Source organism: Chelonia mydas, chromosome 13, assembly GCF_015237465.2.
Source record: "Chelonia mydas isolate rCheMyd1 chromosome 13, rCheMyd1.pri.v2, whole genome shotgun sequence".
Classification (NCBI taxonomy): domain Eukaryota; kingdom Metazoa; phylum Chordata; order Testudines; family Cheloniidae; genus Chelonia; species Chelonia mydas.
The window spans coordinates 14,570,001-14,591,272 of record NC_051253.2 but is presented as its reverse complement, the minus strand read 5'-3'; the positions used below and the strand labels follow the sequence as shown (position 1 = coordinate 14,591,272).

At 39.9% G+C, this 21,272-nt stretch overlaps 1 protein-coding gene across 2 annotated transcripts in view; it reads left to right on the top strand.

The window, feature by feature from the left end:
• The first annotated feature begins 1,176 nt into the window (after window positions 1-1,176).
• Window positions 1,177-21,272, top strand: part of TSHZ2 (teashirt zinc finger homeobox 2) — a 262,531-nt gene continuing 242,435 nt past the window's right edge. Inside the window, exon 1 of one of the 2 annotated variants that reach the window (XM_037915787.2) lies at window positions 1,177-2,564. In XM_037915787.2, coding sequence (XP_037771715.1) covers window positions 2,525-2,564 — 40 coding nt within the window. In that variant the 5' untranslated portion in view covers window positions 1,177-2,524. The remainder of the gene's footprint in view (window positions 2,565-21,272) is intronic. The other variant, XM_037915786.2, reaches the window with a different exon arrangement.

The window sequence follows — 21,272 nt, the reverse complement described above, 5'->3', positions numbered from 1 at the left end:
TATAGGTATTAAACCACAGTGAAATCCACTTATAAGAATTACTGTTAAAAGAATAAGAACTGATTCTCTGCGTCCCAAACCATTTTTAAAGACTGCATGGTGTTAATAGCGGCTATTATAGAAGAGACACTATGAAATGAATAAACCAGTCATGCTTTCGTGTATCAGATTCATTGTTTGAAATTCTTCAGTGCCCTTCACTCCCCACCCTGACCGTGGTTTGGAAGTTGTCTAACAAGAGCAGGCAGTGATTTACACACAGATTGTGAGGATGGGGGTCGGGGAGGGAGGGAGAGATGTTGGGTGGGGACAGATTACAGGATCCACAAACCCAGAATAAAGAATGAATTAGAATAGTGCTGGGCCATCCAGTACTACAGAAAAATAGGAACTCTGTTTTTAGGATCACTGCTTTTCTTGGTACATACTCATTATTTTTATTATTATTTTTATTAGAAATGGACTCAAAACAAAACCCTGGATCACTCCTGAACTTTTGGAAAGTTTATATCTGAATCTGAACAATGAGTCCTGGGCCTGTCTCTAATTATTATTGTTATTACTGAGCTTGTTAGCTTTAAAAGAGTAATTGGAAACTAATGTAAGAATATAACCCTTATTAAAAGCCTTAATTCTTCACTGCCTTGCACCTTGTGTAGGCATTTACACCCATTCTTGTGTTCTGGGAGTACACCCACCTAATATTCTGACTTGGTACACCTCCACTACCACAGTGATCTCAGTGGAGTTATACACACACTTCACACTAGTGTAAACCAGTTTTTTTTTACCTTTCTCGACTTCTGTACCCCTTTCAGGATTCTGATTTGTCTTGCGTAACCCAAGTTTCACCTCACTTAAAAACTAGTTGATTACAAAATCAGACATAAAAATTTAAAAGTGTCACAGCACATTATTAGTGGAATTGCTTACTTTCTCATTTTATCTGTATGAAATTTTAGTTTGTGCTGACTTCGCTAGTGTTTTTTATGTAGCCTTTGTAAAACTAGGCAAATATCTAGATGAGTTTGATGTACCCCCGGAAGACCTCTGTGTACCCCAGGGGTACATGTACCCCTGGTTGAGAACCACTGGTGTAAACGACTACATAAAGGTGCAGGATGCTGGAAAATGCTGTATAATGTTTTGTTTAATACTTATATCATCTTCCCACTGTAGCTAAACATCCCCTCTTCTAAAGGTCCCAGGCTGGTTCTTCTTCTAATGCCAGGAGCTCCCAATTAATATAATTGCCAATTTACCAATGTGTGACACAGTTTTCTTTTTACACAGCTTCCTTCACACAAAAGACTTTCCAGAAGGAGAGGGTGTGCTGGGGGCAGAGAAAAGGAACAAAGCTTCACATAGTTTGTTACAGCTGTAGCCTGCACCTACCACTTTAGCAAGTCAGTCGTCAGTGGGAACTTGTCAGCAACCTAGTTTCAAAAGTGGGAATAAAGAGAGAGGTTTGTCATGTATCCTCCTTCCTAAACGGGGGGGGCTGTTGGGGAAGAAAATCTAAAGAGGAAATTACAGGACTTCCAAGTCACAGCGAGAGGTTTAATATAAGACTATAATACAGAAAAGCAGGGAGCCTCTGAAAGTGCCCTGATCAGAAACGAGCCGGGGTCAGAAACTTCACTGATCAGAAACTTACTTGGGCATGAACAAGGGTGGAGAACTTTAGGGGAGGTGGGTACAGGTAGGCTGGCACGAAGACTCTAGGGGCTGGGTTTGTCGGTGTCTCTGTGCATACGTTTGTGGTTTTTTTTTTTTTTTTTTTTTTGCTTGGGATCAGCAAGCCCTGTCTCTTTAATAAACTGACTGCCTTCTGTCTGCCTGGAGTAAATTTCATCCTGTCATCAGGTCGCGGAGGAGGAGTTTGTTAATGTTCAGTTTGCTCAGTGGATCGATGTTTGCTGGCATCGCCTCGCCCTGCCTGTGTATGTGTGTGTGTGTGTGTGTGTGTGTGTATGTATGTGTGTGAATACCAGATTTCCTTCCATCCAAAGCCTCTCTGTCCTCTTCCATATCACTCACAGCCTGGCATCTGACAGCAACAAACCTGCAGCTTTCTGCACACACACACACACACACACACAAATCCGCCATACAGATCTACCAGGAGGAGGAGGAGGAAAGGGAGGAAGCAGCAAGCCCCACAATCTTTCCAGAGCTGCCTTTTAAATATATACATGTCTATTTTGTTATTTATTTATTACTATTTTCTGGCACTGTGGGTTCCTTTCATTTGCTCCTGATCTTGGATGTTTGACTCAAAGCAAAGCAAGTGTTGCAACAGTTAAATAATAATAACCTAGATCTCTGTAAAATAAAATAAAAACCAAACGGGTTCCTATCAGTTAAGTGCAAAGGGGTGGGGGGGGGGGGGGGAGGCTTGGCTGGAGGGGGTGTTGGGGGAACCAGCTGAGAGAGAGCCAGAGAAAGCCAGAGAAACAAGACACACGAGCTTCCCAGGGTTCTTGGATCTGGGGACAGAAGTGAGATTGGAGAAAGTAGAGCGATGCCAAGGAGGAAACAGCAGGCACCCAAGCGGGCTGCAGGTAAGGAGAAGCCATCCACTTACACAGCCTCTGTGTCTCTTCACTTTGAATCCTAACCTCCTCTTTTTTATTATTATTATTATTATTTATTATTTTATTTAGGGTCACCCCTGATTTTCTGAGCTGGATCTCCTACCCTCCTCCCCCCCCCCCCCTTCGTAACTCTAACGATATTGAATCAGCTTCTTTCCTTACTGCCAGGAAGATCTTTACTCTGAAATTGACGATCCGTGTGAGGTTCCCCTCCACCCGCCTGTGTCTATTGAACCCTATTCTTTTTCTCTCTTCTCCTCTCCAACTCGTGTTCTTTAGCTGTAATCCTTTCCTTGTTAAACTTCCCCCACCCCAACTTTCTTCCACTCGATTTCCCTTCTCCCTCCTCCCCACTCTCCCCCCTCCTTTGATGATTCTTGCATTGCTTCCTTATTCGCCCCCCCCCCGCCTTTTTTTTGATGGTAGTTTTGTTTTTAAATGCACGTTCCATAACGTGGTTCGGTATTTTAAAAATATTGTCTTTAGCCCTGTTTCTGGTGCAATTCTGGACTTGTGTGTGTGTGTGTGTGTGTGTGTGTGCGCGCGCGCGCCTGAAATAGTACAGGGACTGTCTCTGTTGATGAACCCGGTGGTGAAGTTCAGCCTTTGATCATCGGTGGTGAAAACTGCAACAGGAAATAAAATTAAACATTCTGACTGTTAGAAGACAATCCACATTTTCAAATCAAATTCCTCTTTTGTGTTGCATCCGAGGTTACACATTAGCAAATGCCAAGTGGGGTTTGCAAATGTTTTGTAAAGAGGAAAATAGTTTGCAACTTTGGAATTGTTTTGGTTTTATTTGTGAAGAGATTTTTTTTTTGGTTATTTTTTTTTAATTTTTCAAGCCAGGAAAAAGAAACAGACCAATGGGCCTGTACAGTAAATCGCTTCAAAGAGTTTTCTTTTAGGCTGCTTAATTGCTTTATATTTTTTAAATTGTGTCTGGGGCTTTGTTTCTGGGAAGTGCAATATGGAAGTTCATTTTTCTTCTGCCAGACCCACCCACTGAAAAATCAGCTTTCCAGTTGATTGCCAGCTTTGATTTGACATTTGATTGATCACCTGTCATCTTGCTGCCTTTGATCTATTCATTCTTGATACATATCAATAAATCACTCACCATGGTAACCCAAGTGCCAGTGACGTAAGTCTTGCCCTCTAGATTCTCTTAGCCAGAAATGCACAATTATTATCTTGTTTCATTTTTAATGTGTGTGTGTGTCTGTGCTGTCTTTACTTGGATTAGTGCTTTAAAGAAAAGCTAAGTTTTGTTTTGTTTATGAGTAAGGGATCGTCAGCTAATTCTCCCCTCCATACACCCACGCTTTGAATACCCCTAGACTTAGTATATTATATCTAAAGACAAAATGTATGGGCAAGTTTTGTGACACATTTGAATAAACTTTGAAAAGTAGCATTTGGGGCTTATTCAAAGGTAAATATTAATTTTGGAGACCTGGGACATAGGAAACTTGTATAAACTTATCACAGATCTTACCTTCTGCTTTATTTACATCAATTTAGGACACTAGTATGTAGGTAAAGTCTTCTGGGGCATACCCATGCACCTAAGCAGAAGGTCAGTATATTTACTAACAAGGAGAGATCCCCTTTAACTACAAAAAGGTAGTTAATACAGGAACATATCTATTAAAAAGAGCTTTGTGCCCGTTCATTATTATTGTTTTTTTTTATTCACAAAGAGTCTAGCACTGGATGAGGCATTAACATTTTTAACTTGTAGGATAGCTTCCTTCCATCAAATCCCCCCCCCCCCCCCACCACCACCACCACCACACACATCCGTTGATGATCTCAATGTTAGAATTGTTTCCTTTTTCTTTTGTTAGTGTTGTGAGTCTTCATTTCATTTTGTGTTCAAAGTAGAATTTCAGGTCAGAGTATGTGTACATTACAAACATGTTGGGGGAGAGGTAGCTTTGTTGGTTTATGGAAACAGATGCTTTAGAATAAGTAAATCATTATAGATAATGTCCATGTTGTCATCTACTAAGATTTCCCTGGTGGAGACCCAGCAAAATATGCTGTTACCCTGAAAATAACTTTATTACATTATTATTATTTTGTTTAGTATTATTCTTGTAAAGGCTCTTAATACATAGGCAGTAATTTTAATTACCATAATAACTAGGGCATGTCTCATTCAGTAATCTTATTGGGAAAAGCGCACTGGTTCTCAGAGTTGCACTTCTTTGATTATATTTGTCCTCAGATCAATGTTGTTTCAGATGTGCAAAATACTGGACATTTAACTATAATCCAGTTGCACCCAACATGACAGGTTTTTATACTTACAATAGTTCTCCTGCTTTGAACGTGTGTGTGTGTGTGTGTGTGTGATTTCAAAGAGCACACTTGCCTGTTCTATATAGTTCTCAAAACTAACTTTCATTTTCATGAATAGTATCGAGGTTTTGTTTCGTGTGGTAAAACAAACAAAGTGACACTAGACAGGATGTGCAACAGAAAATGAATAGCTCATCAAGGCAGATGCCAATGTTCCTTTTTTAGGATTTAATACAATGTATATTTTTTAATTTTCACATTTTATTTTTTATACCTTCCACAAGTTCGAGGGCATTGACTGCACTTATTTTGTCTTGGTGGTGGTAGAGATGTTGAAGAAAAGTTTGCCACTTCTAGCTTCTTTAGGTAGTTAACCTCCCAGGGAAGAAAAATGATAAGCCTTATGATTCTGGACATGTCTGCTTTTGTCATTGCTTAAAATTAAATACTATGCACAACTGTAAATAATTACTACCATGCACTGACTTTGAAAGCAGGTTTCTAGTTTGATTAATGAATAATGTAAAGGTTAGAGAGAACAAGCAAGTGAATCAGAAGTGAAGTCCTGCTGCTAGATGAAAATCTATCTAGAGAAATATACATGGCAATTTTGTCCTTTTCTATTATTAATTTTGAGCCCTGTGTTCCTAAGAAATATATTACAGTGTTGTAATGAAACAAGTTCTTGTAATTAGATAAATGGGATACTATTTATGTTTGATTATTAGGCCTTTTTGGTCTCAATTTATGGTTTTAAAAATACTTTATTTCACGTCAACAAAGGAACTATGATCTTTCTATAGCTGACTCTTTTTTCAAAAGCATCATTCTTCTTCACTATGATTTGGATCATTTTTAAAGCAGATGTTTATATTTCTTTAAACCAGTACCCAATACTATGTCATATTTTTATTTACAATTATATGTTATGTTTGTATTGTACTTTTTATCCCAGTAGATCCCAAAAGGCTTTACAGATAATGGGCCCAATTCTTCTTTCACACCAGTGTAAATCATGAGTAACTCTACTGACGTGAATGGAGTTGCACTGGTGTAAAACTCTCATGAGTAAGAGAAGCATCAGGCCTTGAATGTACTTCACCCATCACTGAAATGCGGCCACCTCTGGGGCAGAACCTGGGTAGTGATTCCGCACCAATGAGAGTAGACAACAGAGGGGTAAAAGGGTGGGAGCAAACTAGAACTGCCATTTTGATGCTGTTTTTATTCCTATGGATATGAAATAGCTTTCAAACACAATTTCCCTGGATTATACTCTTCTTTCCCCCTGCAGCTTCTTTAAATGTACATATTTTATTTTGTGATCATGAATTTCTAGTTCGCTGCTTAATGCTAGTGAAGAAGAATTTGGACTTACCATCTTTTTGTGCTGCAATTTTGTCATTCTTTTTTTCATTCTCTTTCTGTTGGCTCTGATAGGCTATCTGAGAACCCAAGCTCCTGAAAAGTACAGCAGAAACAGCTCCTAGCCACATTTATTTTGTTGATCAAAGCTGGAGATGAATAATGCAGATTTTGTTTTCGTGAAAGTCCTTGTGTGGCAATAAACATAAGACTGTTAGCAATCATTACTTAAAAGTTGCAATTTGCACCTTAATAGAACAGGTTATTTAAATAGAAATGTATTCAGCAGGGGAAACCCTGCACTCTTCAGTGGGTTAAACTAGATAACATGTTAGATCTGATTCTCAAGCAATATGTACATGTAACCCAGCAGGGTGGTTTTATTTTTAATGTTACATTTATCCTTTATTAAGCAGCTAATAGAAGCAGGTTCCAAGCAAATGGGACTGAATGGAACTGTGGGAATGGCACAATCGCTTTGTTTTAACATCCTCCAGAAAAGCAAGTGCACATCAAAACCATCTAAATATCTCATGTCTCGGAACCCTTCAGTTACTCTGCACATCATGACACTGACAGATGACAAAAAAGCAAAGGTGTTCACAAACAAGAGGAGGCTTCACCATTCTGATTAATTAAATGATTTCCAGAATAGGTACTTCCTCAGCTACCCATCCACCAAATTAGCCGCCGTCTGAACTCTGTTTTGGAACTGAGTTGCTAAGTGATTCCTACTCCCACACTCCACGTTAAAACCCAGGACTAAAAGGGACAGGAGTCGGTGAGTGAAGTTCTTTGGCCTGCAATGTGCTAGATGATCATGATGGTCCCTTCTGGCCTTAAAGTCCATGAGTCTGTGAGTCTGACTCAAAAGTTCATTTGTTTCAGTTGTTCATTGATTTCATTTTTAGTCTGCCATATCAGGACACAATTCATTGGCCCCCAGAGAAAGATTAGAACTGACAAGGAGTTCAGACACTGCCATTGTAATCTAAAAGACAATTGCATCAGTAAATGGGATCTATGCTTCTACAATACTTTAAAAAATTGTTTATCTGAAGCAAAATTATTTTGCCTAACTGGTTCTACTCCTCCATGCCCTGTAATCTCAAGGCCGTATAATTAAAACCAGCAGGAGTTTGTTACTTCCTCCCATTGCTTTTCCCTTCTGACTCAGTTTCCCATTAGCAGCACCAATCTCAAATAACCGCTCCCATAGACCAACGCCCTGGGGTGCAGCTCACCACCATAGAGTTGCTGTGATTCTTTCCCCCTTGCTTTACTTCACATCCAAAGAGCATAACACTCCGAAGAGCAAGTCCAGACCCCCCCTTGCCCCCCGCCCCGCACACCCTACCCCTCAATTCTGCAGCTCCCAACTTAGCAGCAGCAGCAAAGGGAATGGAACCATGCTCTATCAATTACAGTTGGAACCAGATGCTAAACACCTATTGTGTTAAGCTATTGTACAGATTTTAAAAGCTCAAAAGTAAAAAAAAAAATAATAATAATCATGTCGGCTAGTTGGGAGCAGGGAGGAGTGGCAGAATGAGGCCTGGTTGTTCTAATGGATGATGTATTATTAGTGGATCCAAAGTAAAATGATGCAAATAAATACTCTCTAGTTAATATCTATCAGATTATACTGCAGATTTTGAGAAACATGAGTGCCATGTTCAGACAAACTCCTTTAGAAAAAGGATCCCACCAGCCTTTTTTATTAAAATAGCCCTTTGTTTTCCCCTTGCTCGTTCCAAAATTAAAGATGTTTGTAAAGTTTTACCTCCAGAGTGTGCTCACGCAGGCAGAGAGACATTTTCATCTGTCTCAGAATCAGATATTGGAGTCAATTGGAAACACATTACTCTCACAGTTGAAGCCTTACATTTCATTCGTGCAACAGCAGTGATTTTTCATTACCTATTTAATTACAATAATTTGCATGACTGTGGGTCCAGTCCTGCAGTACTCACTAGTGACTTTGCTTCACTGGGAGTTCTGCCTGTATATAGACTGTAAAATTGGGCTGTTTAGCTGCAAAATAAAACAACACAGTTAATAAAGGGGGAGTTGGTGTCCAAATTATGGGCCATATTCTGCCAATAGCCTTTTAAGTAGAATTTGCCTTTGGAATCTAGGGGAAGTTCAGATTATGCATTTACGTACTGATAGTTCTACAATCTTGTTTTCTAAAGTTGGTATAATCATTGCATTTTATTTATGTTGCTACCTTCATTCTTTAAACGTTTTTTGATTGTTCTGCATTCATTATTGAATATTATTTTTCTCGTAGCAGGAGCTGATTGGGCCTTTAAACAGCCTTTTATAATGTTGCAATCTACTGTCTCAATTCCAGCAGAAGCTCTCAAAGAAATAGTATGTAAAATGTTTTGCAAATCAGGGCCCTAAAAGTTCCATTTAAGTTTAGACATTAACATCAGTTCTTTCTCATTAAGGTGACCCTGACTTGAGGCTATTGGATCTTGGCTCCTTGTCATTTCTGACCACATTATAATAACGTCTTTTGCAACTCAGAAATACCTTGGTTTCCAAGAACAGACAGGGAGCAGTGTATTTTCAAGATTTCAAGGGGAAATGCACCATAGAAGCACGCTGTTTCCCATTAGATTTACACACCCCATTTTTAACTATTGCTGATTTTTTTTTTTTAATTCGTTGCCTTGCAAGGTTTTTCAGGAGGAAAGAAAAGAAGTTGGAAAACTGGTCTTAGAATCTTAGTGCTGCCTTAAATGTTTAGTTTAGACAAATGAAGAGATTCTTTGTTTCGCAAGAAGAAATTATTCTTCTTCCCTCCACTTCTCTCCCCCCACCCCCAACTCATGAACTAGGAAAAAAATAAGTCACAACAATAGCTACAAAATGACAGGAACAGACTCTAGGTTGTTTTTAATGTGAGGTATGCAATGATCATAGTTACTGGTAAAATTCCACAGCAAAATGGAACCATGCTATGTTTATAGGAAATAGATCCTTTTGGAAGACATACATATGCATACGTGTACGACAGGCAGACACACACACACACACACACAGAGAAAAAAGAGAGACAGGCATTTAGCTGAAAGGTGGATGCAAAATTCTTACCGATGTGAGCATGTAATTGCAAGAGTCGTGGCATTTTTAAACCATTCAAGCCAATTTAATTTAATCATGGTGGTAAACTTCTACAGTATAGTAGTCTCATAATATATGGTATTTTCTTTAATTCTCAGCTTCTGGATTCAGGTGATTACATGAGCATCTCAGCTTTTATTTAAAAAGAAAAAATAAGTTTTTAGCTTTAATGGTTGGGGAGATAAGCTTGAAAACACAAAATCAAAAGGCTCCAATACCAAAAGGAAAAAAGAAACCACTCAAATTTATTATTTTTAAAATCTCATGCTTTTTAAGCCAGTCTCATGTATTCTGAAGGCCTGATTTATGATTTTTGAACACTTTCTGTTGGCAATATCGTTTCTAACTGACTCCTACTTTGAACTGTCTCTGTATGCCTATAGGAATAGAGATGGAATAGAGTTACTTTGCTAGAGCTAGGCCATGTCTACACAGCAAATTAGTGTTCGGCAAACTGTTGCACTGTAGATTCATATCCTGGCTTGCTGCGTGCCAGCTCACCATGTAGACAGGTGAATTTAGTTACTCTGGATTTACACTGATGTAACCAAAAGCAGACTTTAGCTCTAGTCGGAAGGATCAGACCATCTGTTCTTGAACCATGGCTTTCCTTGTAGTTTTATGGAGATTGCTGCTAGTGGCAATTACATACAAAAAGTTAATAGCCAATAGCTGTTCTTTCTAGGCATAAGGACACAATAGAGCTCAACTTTACTTCAAATAAAAATCTTAGGTAAAATTTGCAACATTCATGCTGTATTTTTATTGTATTAATGTAAATGAGATGCTGTCTTCTTTCTTTCATCTCTGTTCATTGTATCTATTATATCTCTATCTCATTCTTTTCTCTATATTTCCCCCTCGTTCGGCGTGAACTGTTATCATCTAATGACACTGTATCTTATTAAAGTTACTCATGATGCAAAAGGGACTAGGGTGAGCGAAGCTTTGAGAAAAAGCAAAGCTGCTGAACATATAGAGAAAAAACAAAACAAAAAACCTATCTCAAATAACTCTTGAAATTAGATCAAATTAGAACAAAAAAACTGTACAGGTAGAAGCACGGTACTGGAAAGAACAGATAAATTTTTAATATACATCCCCACTTGGCAAATATGAGGAGCAATAAGGTTTTAAGGAGCTTTCTGGCTCCTCCTGCATCTCTCTCAAAAGACTCATTTAATTGGAAAGCCTGTTGTGCTTGTTTTTATGTATGTAAAAAGAGAAAAGGCCCGATTTCCCACTAGGCCTTGTATTCCAGTCTAGTATAATCGGAGGAGGTTTTGGTTGTTTTTTTAAACCTTTCTGTTCTCTGTTAATATAAAATTAAAACCCACTGATTTTAACTCGTAGAAAATCTCAGACAATATTGCTTTAATAAATTTTAAAAATGCTGTTTAATATTCCCAAAGCCTCTTTCTGACAATACTGTTTGGTTTGTTCATGTGGGATCGGTGCACAGTTTCTGTTGAAAAAGAAGCAGTATGCAATGCTTGTTTTTAATGAAAATAATTATATTCATTGGAATCCACTGATAACAAACTGGGGCCTTAGTGAGACTCCATTTACAGTGGACTGGAATGAAAGTCTGGGCTTGTTTCAGTGCATCAGAATGTGCAGGCTGCAATCCCATTTATATCACTGTCCCTCTGCTTAGAGTGAAGTTGTTCTGTTGGGGGAAAGAAAATACTTTACGCTGAGTGGGTTGCATGGGATGTAAATAATTCACTGTAAACTATATTAGGCTTGTTTTAAATCGCCATCACAATTAATCAGAGCTGCAATTCTATATGTGGATCATCTCCTCTATACCCTACAGGGTGAGTAAGCTGCACAGGGAAAAGGGCTGAATCTTCACTTGATTTAGAATTTAGTATCAAAGGAAAAAAAACCCCTGTACAGACGCCTTTTGGGGAAATGCTCCTTGTGTTGATTTCATTTAGCTAAAATGTTGGCCTGCAAAAACATAATTTTTTTCATCTGTGTCAAAACATTCATAACTGCAGTACAAGTAGCATTAAATTCACATGTGAAAAGAAGAGGAAATTAAGCAATTATATTGATCTGTAGTAGCATTCGTGCTTTTGATTTAGCGGCACAGCTCCCACTGATATGCGTGGGAATTGCAAGCTTCAGTAGGAAGAAGGAGTGGAGCACTTTTTGCACTTAGACTGTTCATGTCTTTGCGTTTCAAAATATGTTACCAATGTCATTTACTGCTCAGAACAAACTAAATGGGGTAGATCGGTCTTATTCCCATTTTATAGATGGGCAAATTTAAGCTGCTTTGCTCAAGGTCACATTGCAAGGCAGCAGCAGAGATGGAATAGATATCAGGAACCTTGGTTCTTAATTGCCAGCTCTATATTATCATCCATAACAAGCTCCCACCAGAGAAAGAAAAGGTGGAGGCGATGGGCCAGATCCTGGCCCTTAGTTCCATCCCTTTGTACCACTTTGTTGGTGCAAAGAGGATGGGGAGCTATCCTGGCTGGGTGTCTGGGGATTCCTCCAATGAAGGGGAATTTCCGGGAAGCATAAAGCCAGTTTAGCCAGCTCTTTGGCACTCACTCCCCACAACCTCCAGTCATAGGGGGCATTCCTGGGTGAGTCTGGGACATAGCTGAGCGAGGGAGGGAACATGGCCAGAGCAGGATATCTTCTGTCACTCTCTAGCCAGTGAGAGAGCTCCTCAGAGACTGTTCTAGGCAGCATAATTTAAAGTAGCCTGTAGGCTTCTCTAAATTACTCTCAAACCCATTTTTATCCCAAATAAATCCCAGGATCAGAGAAGTTGCAAGGTGGCATAGTTACCTTCCCCCTTTGTCCTGTGCTAAATGCAGCTTGTTCAGACTAGGGATCTGAAAATACATGATACCCAGGTGTCCTGAGAGAGAGAGAGTAACACCCAGTATAAGCTGTAACAGAATATGCACATTACCCTTCAAAAACTGGCCTGGAGGTTGTTTGAAATTCATTGCAGTAAACACTGAGCCTAGGATTTCCAAAAATGGGTTCCTAAAGTTAGGCTTCTGAATCCTTATTTAGGCATCTAAATAAGAGGCCTGATTTTCAAAAGCAGTGAGAACCCAGCAGTTCCCATTGGCGTCAGTAGGAGTTGCAAACATAAGTCAAGGGCAGTGTTATTTCTCTAGATTGAAAATATATGTATTGGCTGTGGGAGAAATATGGAGGCAGGTAATAGCTTATGGGTGCATTAAGGGTTGTTGGCCTTTATTTTCCCATTATCGTGCCTCTCAGGAATGGTAGTTACAGGGATTATATTGACAAGATCTCAGAGTAAATCTTAGGAAATATACAGCCAATAAACCATACCTGAGAGATCCCTGCTATCCTGTCTACTCTCACAGCACCTGAGATCAGCTGGGCTGTTTATTCCATCTGAGATCACCAGGCAGGGCCTTCTTCACTGAGGCTCCAGGGATTTGGAATGCTCTTCCCTTTATCAGCGTTCTCCAAGGGGATCTTTTCAAGTGAAGTTAAATGTTTGTCTTTGTTGCTGAGTGATAGGTTGTTAGACTGTCTATGCCAGTTTGAGCATCGTTTTGGCTAACTGGATCTTGTCTCTGATTGTTGATATTCATATATTTAAAGTGCTTCAACCTCCTTGCGTTTGAGCCCCTTATTAGTAATTTATGATTATTTATTGTTATTATAATTGTTAGCTATTGATGCCCATTCTCCTTTACGCTGAAGGGAGTGGTTCCTGGTGCCCCACCCACAAGCAATAGCCGTATAGCTTTCCTCAGCAAACATCAGTGCTCATGCATTTCTTGGCATGTCAGGGAATGTCAGACACTGTCATTCTGTTCCTTACAGATCATTTGCAGAATGCCTCCCTTTGCTCATGAAAATCTGGAACAAATGTAATCAAGATACATTATCGTTACAGTACAACAAATACAAGCTGAACTGTGCAGATTTCCCCTTAAAGCACCTCTTAATATGTATTGTCAAAATGTCTAAAGATGTCTCTTACTCATAAGCATTTAATTATTTGTGACACTTAAACAAATATTCAGAGCAGAGAAAAAAACATTGGTATTAAATATTTTCTCTTGTCAAAAAGTAACAAAACATCATCTAACACAGTGAACTCTTCCATTCACTATTTCCAATAACTTACATTATAACTGGAGATAGGCTTGAACAGAAGGAGTTTTGAAATGCAGACCAGAAGGTAGATGCTAATTCTATCCTTAAAGACAATCTCAGTAGCGATCAGGAACCCCAAATCTCAACAACCCAAACTCTGGGATGGTTTGAAATCTGGAGTCAAACTCAGGTTCCAGTTCATCAAGATGCTTAAGTTTGTGCCTAGCTTTAAGCACATGCGGAGTCCTAATGGCTGAATCTGGGACTCAGATCTGAATTTTGTAGCTCAGGCCTATCTCTCATGCATGGCAAAAATACATCTTGAGAAATTTTAAATACACTCAAATATTATAGGTTAAAAAAGAACAATTTGCGGATGGACTTCCATATATTGTGGTATCTCTTGAAGGCCATTTAAGTAGAGAAAAGAGTATTGTGTGATTTACAGTTGTTTTACCTCTTTAGGCAGCCATTGAAATTGTAGAAGTAGGGCTGTATGATGACATTACAAGGAAAAAGGATGTACTGGGTACAGTTGCAAAACAGTAGAGGCCTGAGGGTCCTGTGAGTTGTCTGGATCTCAGGATTATTATTATAGGTGGAGCAGGAAGTGATGCGTATATTAGAGGCAGAGCCGGCAATGACTCCTGTAATTAAGGCTGCCTGATACTTTCCTTTGTAAGACCCTGTTTCAGTTGCTTATAATACTCCCAAATTTCAACTGTTTGGGCTGAAATTTCCCATGCCAGCTGTGTGTCTGGGCATGAACTGAAAGGGTCAACAAGCATGGCTCAGCCATGTCTGAAAATGAAGTTAGGGGAAAATATGTTGTTTTGCCAGTGTAAAGAAATACAGACAGTCATTTTGTTGAAAAATTTTAGCACCTCCATGCTCTGCAGCAGAAACTTGAAATTTGGCAGGAGATTACACTAGATTCAGGAAGGTACCTTTTGATGTCCCCAGGACCATCCACCCAAATTTGGCCAAATTATAAGCCTCTAAAAATGGCCATTTGCACATGCTCAGTAGAGATTTGTTAGAAGCTGGCAACAAAAGTCTCTGACTATTCCATCTTCACTGAGCATGCTCCATCCTTACAGAGTTCTTATGACAATCACACTGAGCATATTTCACCCACACAGAGCTCACTAAGCTCCAGCCAGGGCTGAGCAAGACCTATCCTGCAATTACTTCTCCCTGCTGATGGGGGCAGCTGAGGTGCTGGGCAGAGAGCAAGGACACTGTTTGTCTTGTGCTTCCAGTACTCACCCTGCTGGTGCCGAGGCAGCAAGGATAAGGAGGAAATAGCCTCACTGGAATGCAGAGGAGTGAACAATAGAAGGGGGAGATGGGAAGGCTCAGGTGGGGGAATAGGAAAAAGTGAAACAGGGATAGATTGGGGAGGCAGGAGCAGGGGATAACCTGTCAGAAAATATTTGCAAAACCCACTAACAAAGCATGTGCCACATCCCCCTCTAGTGTTTGGTTCACATAGAGGTTAACGGCCTACTACTTCTGTCAGTTACTCCATTAACTCAAATGGTAGAGATCTGTGCTGTGGATCTAAAGGTTCCTACCCTGCTGAAGACCTGTGCAGGGGTCAATATACTTCCACATGATGTTTTCTTCAGTTTGCTTTTTATGAAACCTAAAAGTATCCCTGCATCATCTAGTGCACTGGAGGGACAGTGCTCAGGGAATGAATCAGGGTTATATAGTGAAATAGAGTGGCCTGTAGCGTCCCTGCTATATTTGTTGTAGAAGTTGCAAGGAGTGTGGCGAATAAGGCAGGGGACTGCAGAAAGAGAAGGGATAGTTCAGATGGTGGAATGCCACCCTGGAGAACTGGATTCTATCCCTGCCTCTGCCATATATTCAAGTCACTTAAACTGAACTTTCCACAGGGGACCACCGTGTGTTCCTTATTTTCTAGGTACCCAACTTGAAACACGTGGGACCTGATATGCAGACATGCCAAGCACTCACAACTGCAACTGAAGTCAATGGGAGCTGTGGTATAAAATGCTAAGTGTGCTGAAAAATCAGGCCCTATGCTTCTCAAGTTGGGCACCTAAAAGTAGTGGACCCCTTTGACAATTCTGGCTTTAATTTTCCTGTATCTCAGTTCCCAATCTGTAAAATGGTGATACTACCACCTCACTTCACAGGGGTGTTGTACAGATTAAAGCACTAGTGATTGTGAAGCGGTCACATGCTACAATGTTGAGCACCATGAAAAAGACAATTAGGAAATTAATAATTCTGTATTCTGTGCAGGGTTTGAATGGTGTGCAGTAAGTAAGGCCTGGGGTGCATGTTGAATGATGAGGATTAAAATAAATATTGAATAGTTCAGACACTGTGTAGTTTTTTATTTTGTTTTTATGCAAGATATAATATGGTTGAGCAGTATCAATGTCAGAAGCAGTGTTGTCTGGTCAACTGGCTGGTGGCAGCACAGTTGAGGAATTAGTTGGAATAGGGCCTGGAGGAGTGATTAACTAATATACTGTAGGTGGGTAGGAGCAAAGAGCAGGAAATACTGGCAGTTGAGAAGCTGTCGCACAGAAGAAAGAGGCTGAGCGAGAGAATACAAAGAATAATGCCAAGGGATCCAACCACTAGATAGCTGTTCAGATAAATGGGGCTGGTAGTCTGAGTTCTGTTTTCATGCCAGAGCTTGTAAACTGCTTAGGCCTGATCACTGCATCATTTGCATGTGTGAAACTACTATTTATTTCAGTAGGAGTTATGCTTCTGCAACCAACAAGGTCCTTTGTTTTACTTGGGGGAGACAGGGAAGAGAGAGAGAGAGGAAGAAATGCTCTTTTTATTGCCTGATGGGAAACTTCTCTTGGAAAATCAATCCTCTCTATATGGAAGTCAATCGCAAAATCCCGTTGGCGTCAGTGAACGCAGAACTGAACACCTCTAGAATGTTCTTACAAATTTGTGAAGCCCCCAAACTTCTTTGGGTTAAATAAGTAAATCCCGAGAGTGTTATCTGCAGCTGAGCTACATGCAAACACACACAACCCTTTTGCCGTCTCTGCAGGTTTATTAGAGATTTTATCATCTTGCGAATAGGGTTAAACAAAGGTAAATAATTTTGGGAAATATTTACTAGTGGGGGGAAAATACGATAATGATATCTACATCTGTGTTTCCACTTGTTTACACTAAGGACATTGTTACTTAATCATTCACAATCATCTTTCAAACCCCGTCCTTTATTTTTTATAATCTCTGAAGTAAAAGTAAGTTCACATTTGATACACTTTGGCTGGTGATCTCAGGGTGTGTGTGTGTGGAGGGTGCAGTGTGGGGAGTTGGTGCCATGGAAGTATATTAAAAGTTGCCTTTTTGTCTTTATCCTCCTTCATTATCACGGGGGGGGGGGGGGGGGGGGGAATGCTGAGGTTCAGTGGAAATTTACTATTAAAAATGTGCAAAGAAGGTACATAGGACCAGAGGGGCGATTATGAGTTTCTCCAAGGAAATAAGTTTATTTTAGCCAGCATCCTCATTTGGGAATAGGCTTACTATTCCAATATATGACATCTATAATTTAACCTAATATATTTTTTTCAGTGATGTAATGGGGAGAGTGACCTGGACTTTGTTAATGTTCCCCTACTCACTACATTCCCAAAGGCAATGTAACATTCTAGACAGTGTTTTATATACCCTGATTAAAATGTAACCTATTCTTGCATTTCCTGTGCAGTGACCTGTTAGTACTCATAGACAGAACACTTAAAGAACAGTTACACAGAGATATTTCCAAATGTGTATAATATGCAGGAGTTTTTATAACATTCTTATTTCATTTGAAATTTGTAGCTACAACAGGAGCCATTCAGATTGTACATTGATTTAACTTTTTAATTCACTGTTTTGCTATGTCAAGTAAAATAAATGTTTGTTTTTAGCTCAATTTTTTGCATTGTTGAAACTCGTAACCACTTGCTTTAAGCCAGGGATTCTAAAGGGAGCTGAATGATCTGAATTATAAAGCTAGCGTTTTGTAGCTGCTCTCTCACAAGTCCCCGAAGAAGAAGAAGAAGAAAAAAACAGTACAACTTTAGCAAAAAGGGCTTTTATATATCTATCAATTATGGAAACACCAACTGCTATGGATTATAAATGTGTTTGGTTGATTGTGATTGTGTATGGGAAAAACTCTCACTGAAGGCCAGATTCTGACCTCATTGTCTTCAGTGAGAACCAGAGTAAATCCACTGGCTTCAACAGGGTCATTCCTGCACTGTGCCAGCGTGGGTGAGATCAGAATCTGGCCCTAAGCTTGCAAACTCTCTTATGCTAAATCTTGCCCAGTATTTGCACACATTGCTTGAAAAAAATGGTGTTGCAATTTGGACATGGAGCTAAATCTATGCTAAGGGCTGTGTGTGTGTGTGTGTGTGTGTATGTGTGTGAATATTTTTGTAACCTGGACCGGAAAAATTATGGTGGGAATCAGTCTTGTTCGTTTGGTTTTTGATGTACATTTTTTTTTTATATCCAACAAATATAGTTTGGCTTTATTCCCCTTTAAAAACAAAGAAAAAAAGAAACCACACAATAGCAGTTGTTTGACAGTCCTGCAAAGATCGAATAGTTAGATATCATGAAGAAAAATATGTTATCAAGACAGCAATGAGAGATGGACAGTACAGCATTTTGGTGAGGTTGAGCTCAAGAAAAATTAGTGTGTCAAAGTGTATACAGGTCACATCACTTCACTGATATCCTGCGGTAAAAAGGTAGCAACTTAAAGCTTTCAGTGGATCAGCTGCTTAGATATTGTTTCGTTTCTCTTATAGTATTATGTATCATTCTGGGACTACTTGGTTGAAACCTGGTTTTCTTTAACATCAAGAAACTGACATATCAAGGTGGATTGTATATTTTACAGTGGAAATGCAATTTTCTAAACTCATTTAATCCTGGGAATGCTGGTCTTTTCCAGGCTGTCAGACAAATGAGTATGTTGGAGGTCATTTAGATCTGTCTGTCTAGCTCATCTAGCTAATCTATCTCATTTCTAATGTGCCCATCACCTTGGTGTCTAGATGTAAACTTCCTGTCCAAGTATCAGAGGGGTAGCTGTATTAGTCTGTATCCACAAAAACAATGAGGAGTCCAGTGGCACCTTAAAGACTAACATATTTATTCGGGCATAAGCTTTCGTGGGCATGCATCTGAAGAAGTGGGTTTTTTACTCACAAAAGCTTATGCCTGAATAAATCTGTTAGTCTTCAAGGTGCCACTGGACTCCTCGTTGTTTTCCTTTCCAAGATTTATCTTTGTGTCTTAGCTGTGGTAACTTAATTGAGTTCTAAGCAGTTTCAAACTCTTCTCTGTAAAGCTGATATGTTTTTGTAGAAATAGTGATTCATTTTGTAACCTTGCTCAAAATTTCCCATCCCGGTACTACATGTTGCGTGCTGATTGGCTGTTGACTTCCTACCCCATAGGAAGCTATATTTTGGAGTTGTGGCATTAAAGGGGCGTTTTTCCATTAGTCTGGGGTTTGGTCCACAGGGTGAAATTCACCCATGTTCACTAATTCCCTCCTGCTTATTTATTTAGAAGCTGCCTTCACTTAGTAGCTGTCCTTGCTTAGTAGCTGCATCTTTTTTATGCTCCTTTGCCACGCAAAACACAGGGGAAAGTAATTAAATGTAAGAGAAGTTGTGGCTTGCAAACTTATATTTTCATGTAGAAGCCCTGGGTTCTGTTCAATTGAATTGCTTTTCCCTGCAGCCCATTTTGGAAAAGTGCATGGTAAAGACATACAAGATCAAAAAGTGGATGCCTGAGGTCTGTACCAGAAATTTTGCACACATAATTGGCTATCTGTATTTGTGCAAGTGGTTACACAATTTATGTGTGCATATTGGGAGAATGCATGCACAAATGGCTAGTTGGCTTCTAAATAGCCACTGGCATGCACAACCACCCAGTTTGCATGGATAATCATGGTAATTTGGACACACATAATCTGTAGGCATGTAGTTGCATCTGCATTTTTGTAAACAGACTTTCCGTTTTGAAAATTTGATCCAGATAGTACCCAATCTGTACTATTAGGGACAGTTATCTGTAGACAGTAACTTCTCTCATCTAAAAGTCTGCTCACTGGTTGAAACAGGTCATTGAGAATGCTGCAAATATAGCTTTCTCAACTGTAATTGAATTTGATCTCAACTGTATGGTTGCATCCAGCCCCCTTTCTACTCTTCTCCTACGCAGGTTGAAAGTCTTTGTAAACCTACTCCTCAATGATAATTTCATGGAGAGCCAGACATTTCATACGTGACAGTGATTTTTAACTCCACGTGGACACTGACTGGTCTGAGATTTCAAACCCACAGCCTCTAGATACAACTAGACGGTTGGGTTTATGCAAGCACAGTAAACTACTGCTTTGGCTTTTCCCTTACTCCTGTAATAATTGAGTTAGAGATGAATTACTCTTTGCAAGATTTAATTTCATCTCTGTGTGTTTGTAATGGGCCAAAGTGTAGACATTATTGCATTTCAGAGACTTTGTGTAATTTTCTTTTATTTATTAGCAGGGCTGGTTCTATCTGGAATAATAGGTGAGGCCTGTACAAAGTTGCAAGCAAGGAGCTTACCATATGGGGGAGGAACAGGAGGTCTGAGGACTTCTCCCAGTTGACCAAGGCAGAAAACGTAAACATGGTTGCTGGCTGATACATCTCTGCATTAGAAAAATGCAATGACTCCAGCAAGAATTAGTGCCTTTTAGAGAACTTAAGTGTGTTAGACAGAGATTCCAGTGTCATGATATATCCTCCAACTTACATGAAGAAGGAGATGGTAATATCCTGCAGTTAATGGTGTGTTTTGTATAAAAAAAAGTTAGAAGAGAGACTGAGCTTTTGGGAGAGGCACTGTAATTTATTATGTGTTGTACAGTGCCTTGAACAATAGGGCCCATTCTGTTTGTGGCCTTTAGGTACTAATATGCCCAGATTTTAAAAGGAGGCACTGAGCCACTCAGTGTTGCAATGCCTAAGTCCCACTGACTTTCAGTAAGGCTCCTATTAAGGGCAGGTCTTCACTACCCGCCAGATTGGCGGGTAGTGATCAATCTATCGGGGATCGATTTATCACATCTTGTCTAGACGCGATAAATCAATCCCCGAATGTGCTCCCTGTTGACTCCGGAACTCTGGCTCGCGAGAGGCGGAAGCAGAGTCGATGGGAGAGCAGCAGCAGTTGACTCACCGCCGTCCTCACGGCCAGGTACGTTGACCTAAGATACGCTGACTTCAGCTATGCTGAAGTTGCGTATCTTAGGTTGACACCCGACCCCCAGTGTAGACCAGGGCTTAGGGTATGTCTTCAGTAGCAATGTTAAAGCACTGTCACGGCAGCACTTTAACATGACTGTGTAGTCGCGGCACCAGCGCTGGAAGAGCGTTTTCCCAGCGTTGTAAAAAAAACACCTCCCAGTGCTAGTGCACTGTCTACACTGCAACTTTACAGCACTGAAACTTGCAGCGCTCAGGGGTGTGTTTTTCACACCCCTGAGAGAGAAATTTGCAGCATGTAAAGTGCCAGTGTAGACAAGCCCTTAGTCAGTGGTTCTCAACCTGCAGCCCGTGGGCTGCCTGCGGCCCAGTCAGGACAGAGCTATGGCCCTTGTGACATCCTCAGGGCCATACAGGTAATATTGGATGTGGCCCACATAACACACTGTGAATAGGTTGAGAA